Source organism: Crassostrea angulata, chromosome 7 (genome assembly GCF_025612915.1).
Source record: "Crassostrea angulata isolate pt1a10 chromosome 7, ASM2561291v2, whole genome shotgun sequence".
NCBI lineage: Eukaryota > Metazoa > Mollusca > Bivalvia > Ostreida > Ostreidae > Magallana > Magallana angulata.
The window spans coordinates 59,298,402-59,317,907 of record NC_069117.1 but is presented as its reverse complement, the minus strand read 5'-3'; the positions used below and the strand labels follow the sequence as shown (position 1 = coordinate 59,317,907).

Below are 19,506 nucleotides of genomic sequence, written 5' to 3'. Positions count from 1 at the left end.
CCTCCTTTTGTTTAAGAAACGTTCAATAACAGACTTTTCTGATCTCACCTACCAAATCTAATGCCCAAAGGGTGCATACTTGCTTAAATAGGGTAATGTGCTGATACGGCGCATTTCTTGTGATAAAAAAAGTTTTGCTTTGTCAGAATTTAAGCCTCTTTTACAAGGTCAACACTTGTGTAGATCTTTACCAATATTTAAAAAATCTATTTTTTAATTTGGAATTTAGCAATCTTCACTGGAATGCAGAGGGCCGTCCAGTGGGTGTTGATATGTATTGAGATTGCTAGAGCACCTCTCCACGTTTCTATAAGTGTGTTCAAAGAATTAAGCCCTGCAAAACTAACTTTAATTGCTCAACTGTACATCCCTAATTACTGTTTCGTACATGTTCACTTTCCTCAGCCTTCAAAGCAGGTTTGCAGGGTGAAATTTTTGTGCACGTTTTTATAAGCCTACCATTTGTTCAAATTTCTTCTTATTTGTTCTGAAACTATAGAAGGAGACATACTCATCAGAAAACAAAGTAACTCCTTATCTACATTTAGAAAATCAAACACTTCAGTCTTAGGAATACTGGTACTTTATTTGTTTACAAGACAAAGGTTTAACACAATTGCTCACAATCCACCCTTTAGTTCTGCAATTAGTTTATTTGCTGTGCGTAAACAACATTAGCCCACTTTTAATTATTACCTAATTGTTTTTATGGAACTCTCTCAGGAGGCTAGGGTTACAAACAGATTATCTTCAATATTCATTACAAAAGTCATCCTGGTTTCGATTTCTTCATAGTCTTCAAGCATTGTCAAACATATGACGGATCCTCATAATGGTGAAAGTTTTACCATTTTGTTCACAATGACCCCAAAAATATTATCTCTGATAATCATTTCTTAAAAATGTGCAAATAATCTTCCAAACCGTTCAAAAATCAGATTAGCTACACCAGGAAAATTCTATCAAGATTTTTTACGAGATAAGTAACAGACAGAAAGCGTGCTTGACTAAACTCTACTGATTTGATTGTGTTTTTCTTCCAAAGACTTCACATAAACAAGCTCAGTGGAGGGGGGATTTAATACACTATTTTGGAAATTTGCATTTATTTACATGATTTAATGAATATTTTTGATCAAATATACAGCCGATTGATGAACTGATAAAGACCATTTTCCTCTTCAGTGATTAATCAGCAAATAAGTTGATCAAGTCTACCACTTACAGGTGTTTTAATGGGATTTTGGATAATCAAATGAATTAATGTACTATCAGAGAGAGAGAGAGAGAGAGAGAGAGAGAGAGAGAGAGAGAGAGAGAGAGAGAGAGAGAGAACACTTGTATATTTTAATCAAAATTTAAATCTGAATGCCAAATGAATTCTCAATTATAGGCTAATGGTGGATATACAAGACAGTCATAAATATAAAACTATTTCCATTTAAATGACAGTTTAAATTCAAAAACTCATGTTTTCTGTATCATTATCTTAACTTAAGCCATCTTGCTTCCATGAGAGGTCAAACCTACACCTAAGGGCCTAAAGGTAAGAGGACAGTAGATGTCTCCAAACTTGATTCCCGTATCTACCACCCTGCCACCAGGCCTGTCCTAGCCCCACTTAGTTTGTGGTCTGATGTTATTACATAGACATGATAGAATCAAAAGATCTAGGTACTTGTCATGTTCTGTATTTTGCTACTTCAGCAACCATTAAGAAAATCCTGGGTATTTACAAAATCCAGGAATAAATCCAGTGACACAGATTCTCCTTTAGGTCACACAATTAGGTCAGATTTTGCTGCAGAGTTTGTCCTGATCCTAAATCTCTTTGGAGACTTTTTGGGCCTTTGTTTCAGGGAGGACATTTATAGATACCTACACATTATTCCATGTCAATTGTTGTGGAGACTGTTTTAGTCTAAGCTGTAAAATGTTCTGAGATCAGCCTCTTATCTAATACTTAGTATCAGATTCCTGTATAACCCTTGAATCAGCATCTATATTTCTGTATTGTATAGGCATGATCAAATCAGACTGTGATAGTCTAAATCCAATGACACATGTTATGTTCTACTTTCACTTCAGTATACACACTACACAGGCATTGACCATCCCTGTATTCCTTGTATGCAAGATCTACTGTATCTAATGGTCCTTAATTTGTCAGAAAAAGAAACTTAAAATAAGATTAGATTAGATTCTTATTAAAGAGACCTTGTGTGTTTGATAAGCTTTTGTCTGTCTCTGCATGGCATACAAGATTTCCCTGATGCTGCTGCTGCTGTCTCTTTCAGAATGAAATATGCTAGCTGGGATGTTAAACAACCCTTTTTGTACCAGAACCTCCTTCTCATCCATCTGTCTACATACTAGTAAGCCAAGGTTCAAGTCATTCTTCAGTCATTAACTCCTCATCATTTGTTCTATACACCATTCTCTCTCTACAGTGCTAGTCCTGGCAAGTTTGTTTCACGTCAACAGTCAGTACAAGTAGTTCTCCAGATGTAACAAACCTTCATTGTTATTGGTGAAAAATAATTGGCCTTTAAAGGAAAGGAATATTCCATCCAACACAATGAGAAGAATTTTTTTTTTTAATCTTGTAAAATCTCAGAAACACCTTAACTATTTGATATCTATCAATATCATTTCATTGAGATAAATATCTTTTCAAGAGATAATACAGAAGTACTGACCGCTATTTTATTTATCAGTGTAGTGATAATCTAGTGACTAGCAATCCTAAACATTGGTGGTTAACCTACACGACAGCTTTTCCCTTTACAGTATTGTGTTGTTCTGAACTTGTGCATACTCAGAGGGTCTACTGACAACAATATTGTCTGGTTCTCATTCCTTTGTTGTCCACCTCACGTTGTCCACCTCATTGCTATAGTCAACAACAACAGATTTACAAGGGGTTAGCATCTAGTTGTATTCTATACAACATTTCATTCTTTTGGTTTTAGAATGACTTTTTGCCATATTGGGCAAAACACTGTCAATATTCACATTCAAGAGGGGTTTATTTACCATTCATACCCAGTGAAATACAGGTAGACATTTTTAAAAAAAAATATCTGCTGTTTAAGCAATGAACATCCTTGAACTTTTTTAAGTGTATATATACCGGTATGTAGGTAAAACCGCAAGTAGATCTGGAATCTAATAGAATTCAGGGATTGGCTCTCACAAGTACTGTAGGTGGAGAATTTGGAAATTTTTCTTCATTCAAAATTGCCTACCTCGGCAATAATCTTTTTGTCCTTCAGGAATGCAAGCGATTACTTACAAATCAAATTACATCTATCCTTTAAAGTGAAAGTAAACTTAGTTAAAGTGAAAAAAATTTATAATTGTGATTTCATTGACATTAACCAGTTGGATATATCTCAAATAGAACGATTTAAACACTGCCTTTGAAAGCTTCACAATTTAATTGGTTAATTCTATGACAAACAAGAAAAATTCTTGAATTCTTACTCATTTTGGAATAAGAAAAAAACTTCAAACTGTGTTAAATTGACAAAGTGTCGAGGAATGTTATCTGTGACTTAATGATTGTAGAGATATAGATAAAAAAATAGAAAAGAAAAAAATTATCTCGAACAAAGCAGATCACCTGTGCGATTTTAGCTATTTACCATGTTTATTGCAAGAGCTGATTTTCTTTGAACAAAAGACACGTTTATTCAGATAGGTTTTCTTTCTGTTCAAGGCCTATCTATCTCTTGGTATTTAAAAAAACTATGGCATTACATTATTGGCTGGAGGGATGAATGGAGAATGAAAACAGGGCTTAATAATGTAAAATTGTCTCTAGAACTCATTCATAAAACCCAGCTTGTCCAAACCCAAGCAGAGGATGTCTCATCATGTTGACTTCTAAGACTGGATGAAGTCCACAGAGATTATCTGTCGCTCTCTGATAAAGAGGCCCATTGGCTTATCCCTCAGAAGTACAGGTTATAGATATAGGTATTACCCTATGTATGTCAAGATCGTTCTAGCACATCCCCCTTCTTCCTACAGGAGCACTTGAGTCTGCAAACCTCAAAAGCTGAACAAAAATGGGAGGGTTCCCTGCTTGATACAAGGGACCGTAATTCATGTGTGGACCAATTGTTGCATAGTTTTAACATGTTTCAGCATAGCTGAGCTTTCATAATAAAGAAAAATCAAAGTCAATGAACACTTTAAATGGATTGGTACAATGTATTCTTAGGGTTCTACTGAAGGGAGGTCTTATTATTATAAAATGCCAATGTTCTGGGTGATAAAGGATGTACAGGGGCTTTGTGTGTTATTCTGGGCGGTCTGTGAGGACTAGGAGAGAGAAGATACTGTGGGGGTTCCTGTGCTTAGTGCTGGGTCAAACAAATAGTGACAAGACATTCACCCTCTGTGTTTACTGTACGAGAGAAAGAGAGAGAGAGAGAGAGAGAGAGAGAGAGAGAGAGAGAGAGAGAGAGTTGCAGGATGAAAGAGGGGAGGGAGAGATAGAGACAGAGATGAGGATCAAGTTCAGAGGGTCAATAAATAACAAATGTGTTATCAATATTGATCAAACTTTGTATTATATTCCAAAAACTGCAAAATCCTGTTACATAATGTATGGCTATAAATATATAAACAAGTGCATTCGACCTACGTCGTGGCATTTCCTCTGTGACAGATTCCAGGAAGTCCTGGGGAGTCATGTAGATGACCCCTTTGTACTCCACTGAAGCAAACTGCAGAAACCTCATCTCTCTGTACGTGGGTGACGTCTTTTTCTTCTCTGAATCCTCCTGAAATTAATAAGTAAAGTTTTATGACAAAGCCTTTCTGGTGTCATCACTTTGTTTTTTATCTGCTTGGCTCATGCACATGTGGCTGTTCTCCAGTGTACATTAATAAGGTGGGCTGGGCAGATTTTTGTCAGGGAATAAAGTGGACATCTGTATACCACTGATATTTACCACAGCCTCTTCATCTTCTTGTTTAATGTCTCAAAACGGGTATAAATTATTACCATCAAAACACTGTTACAAGCAGTGGTCTTAATTAGGCACTTAAATGACGTGCTTATGAATATATATCTGGTCCAAGTTCAAATCTTAAAAAAGATTTATTGAAAGTTGGTTGTAACCATCATATGATGCAGCCTTCCTACAGTAACAATGTTCTGGTCAGAAATCTACCTAAAAAGTGTATCAGGCCTTACGCTTTTGTTTTGTGCACGGCAATAATCTCATTAAAATTTCCTGATGTTTCCACTTAAACTGCAGAAAAAAATCAGAATTATTTCAAACCTTAAAATTTACTGATGTTTCCACTTACTGCAGAAAAAATCAGAATTATTTTAAACTTTAAAATCTTTACAATCAACCTGCAATTTGAAACCAATTGTGAAACAATTTGAAAACTGAATTAAGGTCCGGACCAATAAAAAGCAGCAAAACAAAAATATCAGAAAAACTACAGGATGAAATTCAAGATTAGAGCAAAAGAACGTGGACAAGTGCAAATGTTAACCTCAAGTTCATAATCAATAAGTCATGTCACATAATGTCTATATTTTAACAAATGGGTATGAAACATACATAGATCAGCTAGTCTGCCTGTCTGATTTCTTTGTTCAAAATTAACAAGAGGTAGAATTAAAAAGCCAAAAATATGCCATTGAATTCTTCCATAGGTAATACTGCATAGTATTTTTCATAATCAATCTGTGTGGTATATATAATTTGTTTGGTCTCTAATTATAAGTAAAATGTGACAGGGATTGCTGGCCAGTCATAGGTCTCTAAATCAAATTTATTCTGTACCAGCTGCACCTCAATGAATAATGTCAGGTTAACTGACTTTTTGTAAACACATATTGGACATTTTTTCTCAACCAACCATTCTTTCTCTTCATATTTTTAAAATAGGGGCTTGAAATTGAATCATTGCCAAAGATAGATGTTAGATAGTTGATAAGATATTGATTTTGTGATCAAATTGCACTGCACACTGTATACACTGGGGTATATCAGTAAATGTTATGACCCAATGGGTAATCGTCTAAAGCTATGTTTTGTGAATGAAATGAAAACTCTGAATGGACCCTGTATATCAAGAATTTAAATGTCTTGAATATTATGCAACATGACCAAAAAATTATTCAAGTCAGCGAAAAAGTACTTTTCTTTATATTATTTTACCTATATAATGGCCTCATAAAAAAATCAAAAATTAAAAGCCTCTTGACTTTGGTATTAATCCACTTAAAGAACCTTAAAATCTCACACTCCACAACAAAATGTTCGTGCAGCCTCAAGGAACTACCTTTGATCTTTAGATTAACTTAATGATTCACCAAACCATTAATCTAGATTAAAATTTAAAGTATTTCAATAATCTGCAAAAAAATTATTCCGAGTTTGGTAACAATGGTTGATAATTGTTCCTGAAGCAAATTGGGGTTGCCCTGATTTAACATTCTTCCAGTAATTCTTATCCAATCTTATAATAGCTCAAAAAATGTGGTGGGAAGGTTCCCCTTCCCATGCAGGCTTGAGAAGGGTTTGCACATACATGTGCTGCAGCAATCTTAGGGTGATCTGCTCCTAATTCTAGGCATGACCTGCAACTTCTAATCTGACATTGAAAAGTCACAAGATGAATCATGCATTTTTTACTATTGCTAAATTATAAATGAATTCTGCATTGCAAACTTATTTGAGAAAAATAAAGATGAATCAATATCTGATTCATGATTAAATAAACAAGAAAATAATTATTCCAAATATTTTTTCCTCTCCTGATGAATACATTGTATCATGCAGCAAGGAGGCTGTGTGGTCAACAGATCACCTTAAAATTGTACATTCAGTAATTCTGGCCATTTATATCTATTTGTTTAAATAATAATGACGAAAAATATAAAATATTTCATTTGGTACTTTTTCTATATTTTAATACAGAGCTCTTCATCTAAAGGAGATCGATATAGCCTAGAACTGGCCAAACCATCCAGCCCCCTTAAATAAAATACAAAAGATGTGACAATATAAACTCTTCCTCTATAACTGCTTCAATATCAATAATTTTTAAAAGCATAATTATTAGGTTGAATTGATGATAAAACTATGATGTAATAGACACATATACAGAATTAATATAGTTAGGACTAGTACTTGATCAAGCGTCATAATTGATAGAAAAGATAAAAACCTTAAAATTTGATTGAATATGTGCATAATATTCCTTGACTGAAATAGTTAAATTTGACGGAGAAAGATTAACAATCAGTCTGGGTTGAGTAAGTTTGTACTTAAATTGATAAAATCTATCAAATTTGAACACCTTGATATAATACAGTAAGCTAACTTGAGCTAAATTAATTTCATACAGTATCATATGCATATTGGTTATTGAGACTATGTTTAAAATAGTGTATGTTTGTGTATTGCCCTTTATTAGATTTTTTGTCTGTGTTTGTACCAGTACATGTACACCTTTATTTCAATTTAAATAGATACACAGTCCTCTAATAACTTGAATCTATCACAATTACATTGTCTGATGACATCCTAAAATCACCAATCAGTAGATAACACATTGTTTTCTTTAAATCAACACCACTATTATACCAGAATTTAGATCTAGTTCTAGCACAAAAGAGGCGATGACAGCTGATGAAACGGATGTATAGCCCTACCACAGAAATCTTTGGTACTAGTACGATAAAAGCTTATCACTTTGTCATCTGTAGTAACTGGCCAACTCCAATCATTGTTTACATGCCTTGTCATTGGATAATGACATTGTTAAAAATGAAGACTTTGGAATAAAACTCTGTAATAAAAGTGGGTCTTGGTGAATAAAAAGCTTTAATCTGCTTTGAAGGGGTGTATGATTACTAAGATATTCTTAGAGACAGAGTTGTTCCCCTTTGAATAGTACTTGACAATCAATTGCCAGTCTGCATTGAAACATTATATGAACTATAAATTGAACATACCACAAAGTAAATAATTGAACTGTTTAAAATATAAGAATGTTATGCAAGCAATATTTTTACTAAACAGTATATCTATGGTTGGATAAGTAAGCTGTACTTATAAAGGCTGTAATTTACCACAATTCCCCCCAAAATGTCAAAAATCACAAGAAGGTTTTTAGGTGAGTGCTTTAGGTTATTAGGTTGACAAGTATTGTAAAACTTGTAAGTAACAGCTATTTAGGGCACATCTGTCATCTTTGAAATGCCATTCAGCTTTGGTTAAATCGTAGATCTATAATATTTGGAACATACCTCTCCCCCTGCATGAAGAACTTGAATCCCATTTCGTTTCGCATAAATTGCACTCAAACAAATAAAAGAAGCTGTCGACAAGCCAGCTATAACGACTTTGCTGTGTTTCAAACACCTAGAAAATACATTTCTGTCTGATGAGAAAGTCCTCTGCTGTATCAAACTTCGTCTGTAAATAGTGTAGAATACATTCTTCCTAAACGCAGACGCCATTGTTATTGTAATCAGAGCGCATGCGCTACATGCTTCCCCTCTCTGTGCTCTTTACTGAGTTCAGTGTAAAGTGACATTAGGGCTAGACAGGAGGTGGCCGTGCTTTCTCCGGGATTTATCAATTCATATCATGGATTTTAACTATATATAAGTTGAATGGAATTATTATATTTCATAGGTAAATTTAGTTGATAGTTTATTCATATTTTAGAGCGTAAACAAAAAGTTTGTGTAAAGTATATTTCCCTTTTTTATTTTTTCTCAGAATGCCGAAATAATGAAATTAATTAATTAAATGCTAAATTGCTTTAATTTTGAATAGTTTCTTTTCGTTAAGGAAAATGTGGGAAAGAATTTCTTTTCCACACCATTTTCTGTTGCATGCACACGATTTGGATCTTAACAAAATTTAAATGAGAAATCTGGAAATGAAATAGGCCGGTATATATATAAATGTATACTTGGTCAGCGAGGGTACTGGAACTGCCTTGGCGGATTTGTAGGAACACTACCACTGCTGAATATTCGTTCGCTTTTTGTAGGCGGTATATTATACGAGAAACAGTGTAAAGTGATTTTATCTTGGTTTTATATATCTACCTACAGGTCAAATTTTTACCTTTGTCAGCTGACGGGCCTGTGTGTTGTTTGTAAAACGAATTTATATATGTAGAATAAATATCGACAGAGGCAAAGTCATTGATGCAATCACGGTCATTACATAGAACTCAACACTATATCTTCCTATTGTAATCAATGTCACTTGTTTGCATTTTTTAAAAGTCTTCATTTTTTTGTCCGTGATCCATCATTTTATATGCTTAATACTTGAAATACCTTTACAATTGAATGCATTTTCTAGCGTAGTCCTATCTCGACTCTGTTTAAACTTTGTAATGAATAAAAACAAAATTGCAGGGTAGGCATTTTGGTGTGTAGCCAAATTTGACAAAAACATGTATATATAAGTGACATTAAAAATTATTTTGCAGGAAACACGAAAGGAAGCGAGAAACTGGAACCCACACAAGAGACCACTTCTTCTAACACGGTGCTATGAGTGTCCGACAGACGGCAGCGGATCTGGAACCCGTTCGTAGTCCTTTCCTGCACGTGCTATGGGTTGTTTTAAGAAATGAACTCTAACTTATATACGGCCTCAAAGAAGTTTTGTTTGCATGTTTTGACGTATTTTCTGGTTCTGAACCTCCTGATTTCCCTGGGAACCGCGGCTCCCGCTCATTCCGATCTAAGTGGAATTACTCCTGGGCAAGGACGGACCGAGGTGATTCAAAAAAAGATGTTTCTTAGAACCAAAAGCCAAAGAGCTTTGGAAATCTTGAAAGACGGGACGGTGCAGGGAACAGCATGTGGTCATAATACACAGTATTGTAAGTGGGCAATTTCTGATCTCAAATTTCTAATTTATTTACATGATAAAGTCAGCGATTTCTGATCCCTAATTTAAAATATTATTTCATACATAAGAAAGATAGTATTGTGAGTCGGCAAATTCTAAATTTTAATATATTTACACGACACAAGGTATTGTAAGTCGGCGATCGCTGAATTCTACATTATCCTTATACACAGTAGATTGTAGGTCAGCGATTTCCGATCCCTAATTTAAGTTGACATAATGACCCAACGAATAGTAGTAGTAGAAGTCAGCGAATAGGTTCGAACTGATTGTATGATGACCCAATACACAGCGATTTCTGATCACTAATCAACTTTGATATAATGACCTAATTAACGTGCTGGTGTGTATAGTATAGAGTTATTGATATTGCTCATCACTGTCACTCAACGTCACTAATTGACTCCATGATTGTCCTAATGAATTGTCCTCTATTTCACATGTTGGTCACTAGAGTTGTTAAGTCGTTTGTCACGAGTCTTCCCTCGCCGTCGCTTTGTTGCACCGATCACTTCTGTTTTTTCGGTCCCATTACGAAATGACAGATTCCCATGCCTTTGTGTTATCACGAGTTATAAATTAGACAGCATGTAAACACAAGCCTTCAAAGTCTACATGTATAAAAATTGATATGAGTGATTGAGCACTCTATCTGTTAGATACAGCTGTTAAACGAGTGCCAATCACTGACCGCCTCGTCTTCAGCGGTCGCTCACCCCCGGGGAGGCCGCAGCCAGGGTAGTCCCTGCCCCCCGGGCGTCCATAAACATCACCAAAATGACAAGAACCATTTGATTTTATTTATAATCATAGAGCTATCTTCTTTCATTCCGCGGGGTCTCGATCTAAACCCATTACATTCCTAGGATGCACCAGTTCGGGGCTTTGTGTTTTAGCTAAGTGAGAATTTAAAACATCCGTGAAACTTTGAAACGCTACACCCGTATTTTGTCAGCACAGAATATATATATATAGGTGTATATACGGTACAGACTCTTGCAGACAAACTCGGAAAAAAAGAACCATGAACAATTAATTCAGATATTTGAGAACATTACAAACATCTATCCATTTAAAGGGGTAATATTTAACGAGAGAGAGAGAGAGAGAGGGAGAGAGAGAGAGATTAATCCTTAAATCTACCGATTATCTTATTAATCCTTGGACGTGGGAAAGTCGGTTCTTAAGTCGTCAAAACTGATCAGTCAATTTTTAAAGACTTTGGTCAATCGTTCCCTGATTACTTGGCGTCCGGACGCGGTGATTATTTCACCAGTCTACCGCCAACTAGAGGCTCCCTTCGATTCCACAGAACGTGTCATAGCATCTCTCTTAAGATTCATTAAGAAAACGTTCTAGATTTACAAAAAATCGTTCCCGATCTTTAATCATCTTTGTTTTCATAATTCATCACGGGCTAGGTAGTTTAGATTGATAATTGTGTTATCTGTTATAACAGGTGCGTTGATGTTTTGCATTTAATTATCTCTTCATCGTATTGCCGAACTCTACGCGAGTACTATTCCCTTACAGCCAGGAACAGACATGTTTGAGTATATTTTGGAAACTCCCCCGAACCTTCCTCATTAACAAATGAGCGCTACTGGGTCCGCTAAATTAATCTTATACTTCCCGGTCTCACATCGAGGTCGTCTTTTCAATAAACGCCATTGTTAAGGTATTTTTACGCACAAATTATGCTTTGTTTTTACTGAATTGCGATGTTTTGTCTATTTTAGCACTTCTCCAATCGGGATCTCATAACCTTGCTAACACGGTGTATGGTGTTGCCGCCGGAAGATACCTCTGTGTGGCCCCAGATGGCGTTGTCTACAGTCTCCCGGTAGGTCTTTAAACAATCACATGGATCTTCGCTTAAAAGTTAAATTTTATAAGTTTATATGATCATGAATAAATAGTTCCATGTAACTCTGTAAATGAGTGCGTCCATTGTTGCACCGTTAGTTACGTAAGTGTTGCATTTTTTTCTGTAGAAGGACGAGTTTAACGAGGTGGACTGTGTGTTTAACGAGACAGTGGAATACGAGACAGCCGGAAACAAAACCCATCCTAAAGCCCTGGAATATTCCAGGTACAGACACAAAACACACGGGATCCGCCTGGGCAAACCTGGAAAACTTCGGAAATATCAGCTCGCGTTAGTGTGCAATAATGCAGTGACTATCAGTATGAAACGACACAGGAGAAAGTATATGAACGAAACGCTATTTCTTGTTGAAAAAACAGACAAAGAACTAGATAGTCTGAAAGAAAGTTGTGATGAACCGTCAAAATCGGACCTTATTTGTGCGAAGAAGAAGTGTTCCGAAAAACTCAAAAAGAAAAACCAATCTGGGCGGAGCTACGTCAAATTTTGTAGAAAAGTTTTGAAGAACTTTTTTAGCGCCACTCTAAGACAGTTGAGACTTTTCAGAAAACGGGACTGTTACTCCGTTTTAAAAGCATACAAAGATTGTCAAAATGACAGGCAACGGAACCGACCCTCATGAGGAGAAGCAAGTCTTTCATACAGGATTTAGATCTGAGTTTCCACTTTCTGGAAACATTTACAACTAGTCTATGAAGCAGCTACTTGCAGACGGTAAATAGCAGGTGACGTCAAGATTCCGGAGGGCTACGATGTCTGTGATGTTACAGGAAGCCCCACACGGAGACGAAGAACGCGACTGGTGTAAAAGATGACTTTCTGCAATTTGACATGTAGTTTGGGAGAACTTTATCATCTCATTCACCAATTGTCTTTATTTTTTCAAATCTTGTGCATTTCCCTCCACTTTGTTCACTTTTTGCAATAAGGTACATTGATTGTGATTGGTGGTCTAATTCACGCGGTGCTCTCAGGGCGATGTTGTATGTAGCGTAATGGCGTTTTCTGATCTGTTTTCACTCATTATGTCACTTCAAAAGTGCAATAAGATATTATAAGACATATTTTTGGAGTGCAGCGGACGGGGGTAGGAACGAAGGGTAATGAGAGAATGTGAGAAAGATTTTTTGGAGAGAAAAAGAGCGAGGGAGCGACTTTTCAATTTGTCAACAATATTTTGTATCCACAAAAGTGCCAAACTGAACAACTCATGTTAAAAGAAAATTTTTGAAATGTAGATCTACTTTTTTTTCAGTATCTGCATTAATTGTACATAAGTTTACAAAGTACACATCTGCGAATTCTTAATAACCTGACCTTTTTTCTTTTAATAATCTAATGCCATATTCTTTTGATTCAAAATTCAAAGGCTTTACACCCCTTCTGCTTGGGGCTTTTTGAACGTAGCAGTTAATTTGAAAATGTTGTGTACAGATCAGCTATGGCTTGCCCCGGCGATCTCTGCATTGTAGCCTTCTTTGACTCGTGCACCCGATCGCGTGTGTATTTATGATTAAATACATTACAGATAATTAAGTTAAGCTTGAGCTGCACTCCCAACACCTGTCTGAAACCAACACTATGTTTCTTCTGTCTTGTCATTGTAGTATTTATATATGATGCCAGTATTCAATGCCAAAATGTCCTAAGAATGTGACTTAACTTAATCTGTGTCTCTGTCTGGTGAAAAAAGGCAAAGAATTTAAGTTAAATCCATTGTTGTTGTCATAAAAACTTTAACTTATGAACAAACATCAAGTGTAGCTGTTGTTATCAATTTGTATAATAAAACATTTTTTAAATGACAAGAAACTGCCTCTTCTTTCATATTTTTAAGAGTGGAAAATTCAAATTTTGTACACGCCCTGCCATTGGGATGGTTCATTTTCTGTTATGTGTCAAGTTAAGATCTGCACCTCTGAGCTCGAACCCCGGCACCAGGTCGATCAGATGGCAGATTGCTCCTGAATCTGACCGCGGCGCTTGTAAAGCGACGGCCAGGCCAAAAGATCGAGTCGACAAAGAAGAAAGGAGCAATAAACACCTTCTCCTGGATCCGATGGTTGTTTATACTTGTATACAGATCGAAAAATCATATTTCCTCACCATCGCAGGCCAGACACCATTAGTCTGCAAGCTTCGGGTCATGTCATCAGCATTATGCCAAAAGAGTAGTTTGTACTGGTTTTATATCGGCGAGTGGCCGTCTCGTTGTTGTGTACAGCGCCCGGCTAGAATTAATGGCACACAGACTCTGCTTTCTGTTACGATTGAGGCGTTTGAGGGACACAGCCTCTGGTGTGGAGTATATTACAGTTGGTTCTCATTAACTCCTGCAGTGACCGTTGTTGGTGCATAGTATAGTCTGTTACAGGAAAGTTATAGAACAGAGTCAAGCTATGTTAGAAATCAGTTCTATCGGAATAGGGCAGGTTTAGGTTTTCGATTCTCTGACCATGGTCTGTGCATATTTTTATTTGCTGAGTGGCTGCCTTTGGTTAATACAGTTGCTTACATACGATGGCTGAATTGTGTACAAGATACATCAATACAGTGCTTACTCTTGGGGACTGAATTTGGTACTAAACAGATGCTTAGTTTTGGTAGATAATTGTGGTCTTTACCATTGCGTACTTATGTGACTGATTTCAATCTGTCCTATTTCTAACTGACTTTGGTGCTGTACTATTTCTAACTGACTTTGGTGCTGTACTATTTCTAACTGACTTTGGTGCTGTACTATTTCTAACTGACTTTGGTGCTGTACTATTTCTAACTGACTTTGGTGCACTTGAAGATATCCGTATATTGGGCAGTGTGGTGCACACGGAGCCGTGGGAACATGGATAAGTTCTTGCTCCGTCTGGGCAGCGTGTGACGTTTTAAATCCCTAAATAACAGTGTGTCTTAGTCTCTGTAATTATTCCCGACCAGACTGACTTTGAAGTGAAGTTGTAATGGTAATGATAATGTTCGAAATATATCTACAAAAACTCAGGTAACACACGGGGTTATTCACCTCAGTCAAAAAAAGGAAATAAAAAAATCCCCCTCTCGATGTTAGGGTCACTAAGTGTACAGCCATTGGCGAGGCCGGGACAGAACCTTGCGGATGCTTGTTGCCGTAGCCACATCTTCTACAAGACAATGTGAACGCGCTAACTCGCCACATTTTACGATGTGATCATGTATACGGTTTGTGTGCGAGCAAGAGTTATTGCTGTGAAAATAAAGTTAATTTCATCAGAAACTACAAGACATCTTCCTCATGTTACCTTTGATATTCAGTGCAAAGGCACTTTGGATTGTAATTTAAGAAAAAATTACAAAAAAGCGTTTCGCGTAAGACCTACCAGAACCGCGATATCTGTAACGGATAGATATTTCCAAGTAATGAGGGAGAAATTATGCTAGCATATCAAAAATTCCAAGAAGCAATTTAAAAGAATAACAACTATTCACAACATGTTTATAACTTTGTGAAGGTTAAACCAGAAACACTACCATGGATTACCAGATAACTACTGCAGCAATGTAATCACAGTATCGGAAGATAACGCTTAAACCTGCCATCTACATCAAGATATAAATGAGTACGGAAAGGGGGGCAAAACAAATCTAAAATAATGACCAACAAAAAGAAAGAGAATCTAGGCACTGGGGGTGGTGATTTACACGACTCTCTGTTGTTGCCACAGAGCTATGGAGAACCCGCTTTCTGGTGGTAGCATGTCTTTGGTTACTGTGCATCATTTGCCGAATTTATCTGGTTTACGCTAATTACACAGTCTAGTATCGGCAAACCACCGTAGTTGATTTCAAAGTCAATCGTTTGCATCCACTTTAATTCACGCGAAACTTATTTTATGAGGCTGGAGATAGAAACAGCCCAGGAATACACCGGGGTCATGGGATTAAACAAGGTCAGTAGACATGCAGCCAGAGCGTTTGGACAGACGAGATTTGCCAGAGCAGTGAAAAGCTGCAACGTGACGCTGAACAGAAGCGCCAATCAAACGAGAATATGTTGTTTATCTAAGTCTAACAGGAACCCCTGTGGGGGTCCGAGGCTCGAGGTTTGGGGAGAGATGGATATGGTTCCTGTACAGTTATCACGTGTTATCATTTATGTTGAAACTTTGTCCTCAGCCGAAATGGCTCAAACCTCACTGGTTTGGTATCGAACACTCAACCTCAATTGTTGTACATGTTTCGCACAAAACTTCAATAAAGTCAACATGAAGAGTTTAAAGGATAAACAAACAAACAAACAAACAAACTGAAAAAACCCATGCAAATCCCCCCCCCCCCCCATAAAAAAAAAACAACCAAAAACCCATTCATTTATTTGTGGTAAATTATATAGATATTTATTCGACGTAACATTTTCTCTTACAAAGAAATATAAAATAGTCTTAGACACGGATATAGTCTATGTAATTTGAGTAACGCGAAGTATTGTTAAATGAGAAAGATTTACAATGGCAAAATCATTTGACACTGACAAATAATAGTTTTTTCTTGAAATTGTGATTGACGCCTTTTTTTTTATTTTGCTTTATTTTTAAAGAACAACAAACCAGTCGTTTAATTGTATTCATTTGTAGAGGACTCTGTAGAGCAAGAGGACTGTGTCATAACATGTACTGCAGGTAGAACAAGATATACTGCAAACAGACAGCACTGACCCCCGAGTAACGCCGTCTTATGTAACCATTCATTAAAAGAACAATACAGGCCAACTCTTCTTCCAGAATACCCACTGATTAGTTTACATATTAAACTTTTATATTGTCTAAGGGGATATCCGATTCCAGTCAAAAAGGGCTTTGTCATAGGAAAAGAGGCATCGCCCCTCCAAAAATGTGCCTGGTTGTACTACTGTAACGGAACTATTTGTACTACTATTGCAGTATGGTAAAGTGCAGTACTGTTGTTTGTAACATAGGCTAAAGAAAAAGTGGGGTTTTCCCCTGGGCTACTAGGACCTGATAAGGTCAATTATTCCAGGTAGATTTTTTTTTGTATATCAACAAAGAACAAAATACATTCCAACGACATATCTCCTCTCGCCATTTACCCCGAAAATGAGACATTCTGATAAAAATCAGAATAACAAAAAGAAGCACGCTCGGTGTTCAATAACACAATTCTAATGGTCCAATTAAAGGTGTTTTGATGTCTATCTGATTTTTCACTTTAATGGTCAAATAAATGTGATACCTTCTAGCATATAGTTAAAGCGTGGAATGTGTGTTACAGTTGATATCGAACACACGGCACCATTACAAGTTCACCCGGTAGCTCGCGGCCCAATAACCAATCATTGTCTTAGATTCCTGACAATTTTGGCCAGTTCTCCGCATTTGATAATCAAAGACTTATTCGTGCTAAATACAAGTGCAAAAAGTAAACAACGTCATAAGTGAACAAACAATGCATAAGAGGGTAATTAGAAAACGATGAAAATTATAAACCGGATTTCTGTCTCCGATTCGTGTGTACTAAAGAGGCAAAAATTAAAGAGAAATCCAGGAACCGACGCCATCTTAATAGTCTGCTATTGTTGACAAGAGGTCCACAGCTGTACCCGGTGTAAGCTCAAGGCTTCAACAAACAAACGAAAAGCGAAAACGAAAAATGGTAACATAATGGGAAAAAAAATACATAGGAAAAGTGGACGTTTTTGATTTGTATGCCAAATGAGAAAAAAAAAACGGGCAATAAAATTTACGATTTTTTTAAAGTTACAAACCGCTAGCTTTTAATTGAAGTAAATGGTAAGGCACATTTATTTAGCGACCAGAACTATATCTTCATGCATTTTAAAACATTCTATTCATGAAATAGTGGCCTTTTCAACTTGAGACGAGCAACACATAAAACAAAGTTTTGACTGATTTTGAATGTGCATGTCTTCGAAGTTTGGAAAACTTCCGCAAATCCATCTACATACTTTAAAGGAAAAGATGGTCATCTCCTCGAAAAGAATAGCCCTGTATATATATTCAACTGAAATAAAGTTGTGATTCATTTGAGTTATCAATAAAACATTTTGAAATAAAATTATATTTCAATGATATTAAGCTAAAGCATTTTGGTTTTTACTTAATAATGCCGTATCACTTGACATAACACTTCAGTTTGTAGGAGGATCTAATATGCTGACCACCTACCCGTCGGAAAAAAAATATCCATAGTTTTATATCTATTAATACACGTAAACACTGAACAAAATTAGGGTGGTAGAAAGGAAAAATTAATAAGCGTGAAAGATAAACACGTTAGACAGTTTAAGAAAATAGGTGTTAGATCTGTCCCAGTGAGGAGGACCTGAATGTTAAAAATATGCATGAAATCAGGACAACGACAGGTCAGGTCTGAACACCTGGAAATCAGACGTATAGAGTGATGAACCTGTTGATATTGTCACACCTTGGCCAGGTGGGTTCTTTACATCTCTCACAGGGGGGGGGGGGGGGTACATCAGTTAGTTATATTTATATCTGTATTGTCGTAATTCTGACACGGCGATGTTAAAACGTCAACTTTTGCCATCAAAGCTATTTTCCTTTATAGGTCTTTCTTACAAATAATCTCTTAGACAATAGACAAATAAAAAAATATGTGTCGGCAAGTGGTAAAAAATATCTAGACTTCAAAGGTTAAATGCACGCTGATATGTATGTTGATGACTTAAATGATGTTAAAGTACACGCTTAGTACGACAGCATCATTAAGCACAGACAATCACCGACCGGGGCAGCGGACAAATCTCTGCACCAGGTATACCGGCGTCCTTGGGTGAACCTTGGCCAATTAGAACAATGACCTCCGACCGTACAATCAGGACCCCCGGGGGCCGCGCACATCAATTTATGAAGTTAGACTACTACCCATATTATCTTCAAACGCTTTCAATTATAGAGTGAATCTTTTGGCCAGAGGGGCAGATCCGAGGATCCGGCTGTTGTCTGGATCGGCGTGTATGTCGGAACAGATTTCCCACAGGACACGCGATCCTGACGGAATGCGTCTTGACGATATGATTAAAGGATTTAACCAGTGTTGCACCGATGACCCTGTGTTGTACGATGCTGAGATTAATTGCATCATGACTCAGCTTACTTACTCTTGTAAGAAACTAACTGTACTCGGACCACTTCTTTCGGTGCGAGGACATTACCTAAATTCCCTGTTTCTGGTTTAAATTTTTTTTTTTAAATTCAGAAGTTGTATTTAAAAAAAATTGAAGGCATTGCTTTATACTTGTCGCAGGCTGTATGGCTTTGATGCCCCGCAGATCACTTCGATAACATAATTAAATCGCCTTTCTTTTTATCATTGCCTTTTTTAAATTTGTAGTACATTTTGATCTTTCTCCTAAAAAAAACAATTTCTCCCTCGATATAGAGATAAAAAAAATAAAATTCATAAAGCTGTATACTGCTGTAACCGGTATAGAATAAAGCGCCATGCGCATCGGTAAAATAATCTATTTTGAATTTCAAAGAAAAGCCTTTGTCGTATATTTAGTAAATAAATAACCTGCTTTCCTGGCAGCCTCGTCCGACCATTCCTGGCATACCTGAGCCCCGGGATCATTAATATACAGAGCGTTAATTAGCCACCTCCCTGCTCTGCATTTGAATCGCCGGCGTATATGACAACCTTGTTATAAAATTAATTTACGGTGAC

General features: G+C 36.6%; 2 protein-coding genes across 6 annotated transcripts in view; one reads left to right on the top strand and one right to left on the bottom strand.

The window, feature by feature from the left end:
- The window catches only part of LOC128155376 (calcium uptake protein 3, mitochondrial-like), a 39,767-nt gene extending 31,240 nt beyond the window's left edge, over positions 1-8,527 (bottom strand). For all 4 annotated transcript variants that reach the window (XM_052817060.1, XM_052817061.1, XM_052817062.1 and 1 more), the window contains exons 1-2: positions 8,288-8,527; positions 4,655-4,793 (exon numbers count right to left, since the gene is read on the bottom strand). In XM_052817060.1, the coding sequence (XP_052673020.1) occupies positions 4,655-4,793; positions 8,288-8,500 (352 nt within the window). In that variant the 5' untranslated portion in view covers positions 8,501-8,527. The remainder of the gene's footprint in view (positions 1-4,654; positions 4,794-8,287) is intronic.
- Positions 1-12,963, top strand: part of LOC128155377 (uncharacterized) — a 29,072-nt gene extending 16,109 nt beyond the window's left edge. The window contains exons 1-4 of one of the 2 annotated variants that reach the window (XM_052817064.1): positions 8,534-8,678; positions 9,493-9,891; positions 11,660-11,763; positions 11,915-12,963. In XM_052817064.1, the coding sequence (XP_052673024.1) occupies positions 9,636-9,891; positions 11,660-11,763; positions 11,915-12,430 (876 nt within the window). In that variant the 5' untranslated portion in view covers positions 8,534-8,678; positions 9,493-9,635 and the 3' untranslated portion in view covers positions 12,431-12,963. Of the gene's footprint in view, positions 1-8,533; positions 8,679-9,492; positions 9,892-11,659; positions 11,764-11,914 lie in introns of those variants that run through there. The other variant, XM_052817065.1, reaches the window with a different exon arrangement.
- The last annotated feature ends 6,543 nt before the right edge of the window (positions 12,964-19,506 follow it).